This window comes from Magnolia sinica, chromosome 12 (assembly GCF_029962835.1).
Source record: "Magnolia sinica isolate HGM2019 chromosome 12, MsV1, whole genome shotgun sequence".
Lineage (NCBI taxonomy): Eukaryota > Viridiplantae > Streptophyta > Magnoliopsida > Magnoliales > Magnoliaceae > Magnolia > Magnolia sinica.
In genome coordinates, this window is record NC_080584.1 from 63,321,261 (window position 1) to 63,327,260 (window position 6,000).

The 6,000-nt window shown below is 40.5% G+C and overlaps 1 protein-coding gene across 1 annotated transcript; it reads left to right on the plus strand.

Annotated features, from left to right (window-relative positions):
- Window positions 1-623: 623 nt before the first annotated feature.
- On the plus strand, window positions 624-5,295 carry LOC131220150 (receptor-like protein 15). The gene is made up of 3 exons (XM_058215118.1): window positions 624-679; window positions 2,030-2,229; window positions 3,920-5,295. The coding sequence occupies exons 1-3, from the start codon at window positions 624-626 to the stop codon at window positions 5,152-5,154; spliced, it is 1,491 nt and encodes a 496-aa protein (XP_058071101.1). The 3' UTR covers window positions 5,155-5,295.
- Window positions 5,296-6,000: the final 705 nt, after the last annotated feature.

The following is a 6,000-nucleotide window of genomic DNA, read 5'->3' on the forward strand; positions in this document are numbered from 1 at the left end:
TCACCAAACCCTCTTGAAATGAGATTTTGGCCTTTTGGGTCATGCACATAATGTACATGGGTGAGATTAGATCCATGATTTAGTTATTTACTTAGAATGGGAATTAATTAATTAATTATTATTATTATTATTTTAACTCAGACTGAAATCACTTATAATTTCCAGCTTGTTTTTACATTTGGCATGTGCAAGTGGTCATAGGCCAAGCCAAACTAGTCATGGGGACTAGGGGTGCAACTTGGGCCGAACTCAACCTGAGCCTGACAGGCCCGCCCAACCCAACAAATTTGGTTGGGTTGGGCTTGGGCTAGAAATCCTAGACCCGAACCCTAGTCTGATTGGGCTTGAGTGGAGGGCTCAGGCAATCTGACTCAACTCGAACTCGACATGGCATAAAAGGGCACTGTCACGAGTCTACTCATCAAGTAGGTCAATCTTGTGGGCTGCATAGCGCAAAGCAAGTGTGTAAATAATTCTAGTCAAAAATAGTGGAGGGGTAATTAAATGCAGGGGCAGGTGCCAGACGGTGAATCTCCTTGTTATATTTTATTAGGGAGATGATAAAGTGTCAGCCCAAGAAACTGAATATGTAGAATCGTTTCATTGTTGTACATATGAAACACATGGCTGTGATCAAAACCGTTTCATTTGATAGGGAGAATAGGGAATGCTCCATATTGTCAGAATCACTATTTGGAAAAATATTTTTACACATATTGGGCAGTTAAAAAATAAAAAATTATCCAATGGTATTATTTAAACGAGAGCGCCCAAATCAATGGTTAGGATGCTCAATCCCAAATATTTCTAAACTATCGCAGGTATTATTTTTCAAGCCCATCGAAATGTTTGTTGGCAGTCAGCAGTCAGCACTATAAGAAAATATACTTTTAGCCACAATTTTTTAGCTCCAATTATAATAATAGAGGCTAAATGTGTTTTTTTGCCTCGGTTGTAAAGAAATCAAGGCAAAAAGATATGAAGCCTACTTTTTACCTTAGTTGCATATGAAGTGAGGTGAAAAGCCTATCTTTTAGTTCCAGTAGCGTAAAAACAAAGGCTAAAAGTTTAGCTTTTAGTCTCAGTTGCATAGGAATTGAGGCTCAGTTGCATGGGAATGAGGTAAAAAGCCTACCATCTAAACCATTTAATATGGACAGTGGGATATTTTAATTTTCAGCCGTCTACTTAAAACCATTTGATATGGACAGTGGAATATTTTAATTTTCTGCCGTCTACTTATAAATAATATTCGGTCCGTGCATCCGAATGAGCCTAGCAAATTAATAATGTTATGGGATGTCAATTCATTCCAGCGGGGCACAACAGAACATACAAACCCTTGAATCCGAAGGGTCCCACCCTAAATGAGGGATGCCACGTAGACCTCCCAGGGTAGAAAACCGTAACCCCTAGCAACGCAGTGATCAAGCAAACCAAAAAGGTGGGCCCCACACAGCTCGAATGTATGAAAATTGAACGTTGATTATTAAAAGATGGGGCATGATCACATGCCTGAGAATCAAACGGTTAATATCATATATTCCAACCCGGCCCACCCATAATGTGTATGTGGAATCCAAACCGTGGATCTAGCGACTCTCATCATGATCACCGTGCATTCAAAGAACTGACCCTATCAAGATCTCAGGTGGGGCATATCACTGAGAACAATGTACAGCCACGCCTAAAATCTATATTTCATTTTTTGTGACCTACCTAAATTTATTTATTTTAGGTTTTTCTCTTCATCGGAATGGTGGCGCACCTGATTTTTGGATTAGATGACATATAAACAACTATTTGGACCCCACATCTGGAAATTTCATTCCCGGCTAGGCCATTTGCTGTCTCCTCCATTTTCTCACTTCAATCCTCTCTCTCAATTCAGATCCCATCCCAAGAACAGGTACGAAACCCTAGATCGCTTTTGTATACGCTCAGGTCTACACATTTCTACACATTTTCATGTTAGATCTCGGAAAAACTAGGGTTTTGGGGGATTTCTTTTCATGTAAACATCTGGAAGATTTGAGAAGCGCTCCTGTTTCAATATCCCTATAAGAATCCGTTTTTCTCCATTTCTCTCTCCAGAAGATCGACGGAACCGATTTCTTGAGCAAACAGAAGCAAAGTCATTCGCGTTTTTGGGAATTGCGGAAAAGTCAAACGGAGAACTGAGTCTTTTGGATGGAGGAATCGTTTGGAAGGATTCAAGAGAAGAAAACGGTAAGTGATTTCAGTTTCTATTTTCGTAGTTTATCTTTTCCATTTAATTGAAAATGGTGTGTTTTGAGATGCGAATCGCTCGAATCCATTCGGATCTTGCGATGGCCCTTTCTTCTTTCGATGTTCTTGTTATGTCTTTTGTTGGAATTGCATGAAATTTTAAGCGCTGAGGGGAGATGGCGTCTTTTGAGATGCGAATCACTTGAATCCATTCCGATCTAGCGATCACCCTTTTCTTCTTGGATGTTCTTATTATTATTATTATTATTTTGTTGGAATTGCATGCCATTTAAGCGCTGAGGGGAGATTTGAGAGTGAGTTTGGATGCACAATCGAATCCAATTGCAATAGTCTGGAATAGTGGAGTGTTAGGGCTAGGGTTTGCAAATGTGTTGTTTGCAGGGCGAACCTCAAACAAACGTGATGACAGTTTGTGAATTACAGGATCTTTACCATTTCCATACTCTTTCATCTGCGGTAGTAGGGGATCATTGGACTGTCATCACGTTTGTTTGAGGTTCGGTGATGACCATAGGTTTGGTGAGTTACACCTATTAAGCTGTTTGATTAAAGATACTGACCCGTACACAAACTTATGGTTGTCATCCCATCCCCATTGTTCCATGTGGAATGGCCCACCCAAGTTGTGCATCTGGCTGATATTTTGGCCTGAGGTCCCAGTATCAACAATAACCTGATCAATGAAGTAGAGGTTCCATATAAATCTTGGAAGTCCCCGTAAGATTCTGGTTTGACCTCCAAATTCGAAGAAATATGAAACTCCTTTTCCTACTTCATATGACACCGTCCGTGTGACAAAACTGTGGGCCATTATATCTGGCCAGCTGATCTTTGGACATGAGGGCAAAATTAGGCAGATCCAAAACTCAAGTGGGCCACACCACCAGAAATTCCCACCATGATCAAATGTTCAATGTTTTGGATCACTCGCACAGTGTATAATGGGCCACACATGCATTTAAATTCATACGGCCCCATGTGCACTGTGGGACCCACATGCATGATCAGATGGTAAGTAGATCAGATCATTGACTGGATCATTAAACCGTAGGTCCATGGCGTGAAATGTTTACCGCCCCATATACATGCACTACAAGCCCATTTGTCTGTAAATATAGATTATTGAAATAAAATCGTCTGTATCACTAAACAATCGGGGCCTATGGTGCAAAGCATTTAGAGTGCCTTGTTTTCACAGATGGATCTATATTGCTTTCTTATTATAGTAAAACAAAATGATTAGAATTACTGTCCAACTAATCGATCTAGAGGATCCAAAATACATGGCAACCATGAAAAAAAACCACACTATTCAGATGTTCTAGCCCATCCATGTTGCAAGTGAGCCATCTCATTCATAGGTTTGGTCATAAGGCATTTGTTGTTTTAAAGCATCACTTTCATCCATGGGTGGGGAAATGGATGGCTATAAAACAGAATGTCAACTTACAAATTGATCGGATCATCTAATTCGTGCAATTTTTTCCATGGGCTAGATTCCATTGATGTAACCGGCAACTTAGATCGATCAATTGGACTACAAGCTCTTACTCATAGTACTTAATTAGAACACTATAACACTTATTACAATATCGAGAGCACAAGATTATTTCTCCTATGACCAATTGAATTTTGTAGTGACAAGTTAATTACATTTTCATTTTTGCAGCTTTTTACAATCTTGAGAATCTCCAAGAACTGGATGTTCAAGGAAATGAATTGGAAGGGAGCCTTCCTCCATGTCTCAGCAACTTGTCATCCCTCCAACTACTTGATCTCTCCTATAATAGACTCAGTGGGCAAATCTCCTCATCTCTCATCTCTAGCCTCACGATGATCCGGTTCCTTTCTCTCTCCTCCAACCGCTTTGAGGGGTCTCTCTCATTTAGCTCATTTGCTAATCTTTCCAAGCTCGAGGTTGTGGAACTTTCAGTACTGAAGGCTAACTATCCCTATCCTGAGCGCGAGGTTATAACTTACCCCAATCAGTTAGAGATTGAAACTGAATCCACACCTTGGACTCCTAAATTCCAGTTGAAAGCCCTCCTCTTATCAAACTGCAACATCAACAAGCTCACTGGTACCATTCCCAGCTTCCTTTCCACCCAATATGACTTGATAGCATTGGAACTTTCCCACAACAACATCAAGGGAAAGTTTCCATCTTGGTTGTTAGAGAAGAATGAAAGACTACAAATGCTTGACCTAGGAAGCAACTCCTTAGCTGGCCCATTCCATCTGCCACCTCATTCTAACAACCTCAATGCATATTATCTGGACATCTCCAGCAACCACATCTACGGACAACTTCCTGAAAACATCGGTTTCTGCCTTCCAAATTTATTATACTTAAACATGTCTGCAAACGCTCTTCATGGTACCTTTCCTCTGTCAATGGGTAACATGAGAGAATTGTTTACTTTAGATTTGTCGAGAAACAATTTCTCAGAAGAAATACCAGAGCAGTTGGCCATGGGTTGCATCAGATTAGAAATTTTGAAGCTATCAAACAATAGATTACAAGGCCCAGTGTTTCCGACTTGTTTGAACTTGACTTGGTTACAGTATCTGTATTTGGATGGCAATCAATTCACCGGGAGGATCTCAGCTGGTATATTCAAAAGCCCTCATATACAGTTATTGGATGTTGGTAAAAACAACATATCAGGTTGTCTTCCTGCACAGATTGGTAACTTTTCTGAGTTAATGTGGCTTTCCATGCCAAAAAATTATTTAGAAGGTCCTATTCCAGCCGAGTATTGCATCCTATCTAGTCTTTCGCTTTTGGACCTTTCCCAAAATAGAATTTTTGGTTCCATACCTTCATGCTTCAATCTATCTCTGAAATTCTTACATTTGGAAGGAAATGAGCTTACAGGATTGATGCCAAATGCTTTATCCTAAATTTCCTCCCTTGTTACATTGGATGTCAGCCACAACAACATCTCTGGTAATATTCCAAATTGGATTGGAGCATTTCCTAATTTAAGGGTTCTTCTCCTCAGAGGAAATAATTTGCAAGGTCACATTCCCACGCAGTTGCGTCAACCAGTGTTCGAAATATCGATACTATTGGCTGATATTATCGTTATCGCACCCCTGCGAGACGATACAATCACGATAACCCCCAGAAGATAACCAAAAAACTCAAAATCCAGATATCGGCCGATATATCGTCGATATCGCACGATATTTTGACGATATCACGCGATTTCCTCTCCATTATTGTCGGACATCGACGTCATCATCCGAAAAAATCGGGAAAAAAAATAGAGGGTGGATTTCGGTACCTGTAGAAGAGATCGCCATGATCGGAAGCTTCCATTTGGTGGGCCATTCGAATTGAAGCGCCATTCCTAGGTTACCGCAAATAACATCTCCGATTTTGGAGAGAAATCCGAAGACATCCGATGAGATTTGGGAGATATTTTAGGGTTCTGGTTTCCGTAACCCTCTCTGTTTGAAAACCAAAGGTTGTTCAAGCCTTTTTTCTCGGACGCGGATTAGCTACTGACAGGTTGAGTAGCGAGATCGCTACTAAAGTGATGTCACCAAGTTACGTGGGTCCCACCATGATAAATGTGTTATATCCACACGGTCCATCCATTTAGAGATATCATTTTAGGACATGAGTCAAATAACGAGAGAGATAAAATTCTGTAATGGACCCCACTACAGAAAACAGTGGAGAAAGTGACATACACCGTTGAGACCTTCCTAAGGTCCACCGTGATGTTTATTTGAGATCTG

Bases quoted from the DNA above. Each gene is read 5' to 3' on its own strand.
- LOC131220150 (XM_058215118.1), top strand. From the start codon at position 624: ATGGCTGTGATCAAAACCGTTTCATTTGATAGGGAGAATAGGGAATGC. The intron at 680-2,029 runs GTCAGAATCACT...AACATCTGGAAG, and splicing joins AATAGGGAATGCTCCATATT to ATTTGAGAAGCGCTCCTGTT. The intron at 2,230-3,919 runs GTAAGTGATTTC...TCATTTTTGCAG, and splicing joins GGATTCAAGAGAAGAAAACG to CTTTTTACAATCTTGAGAAT.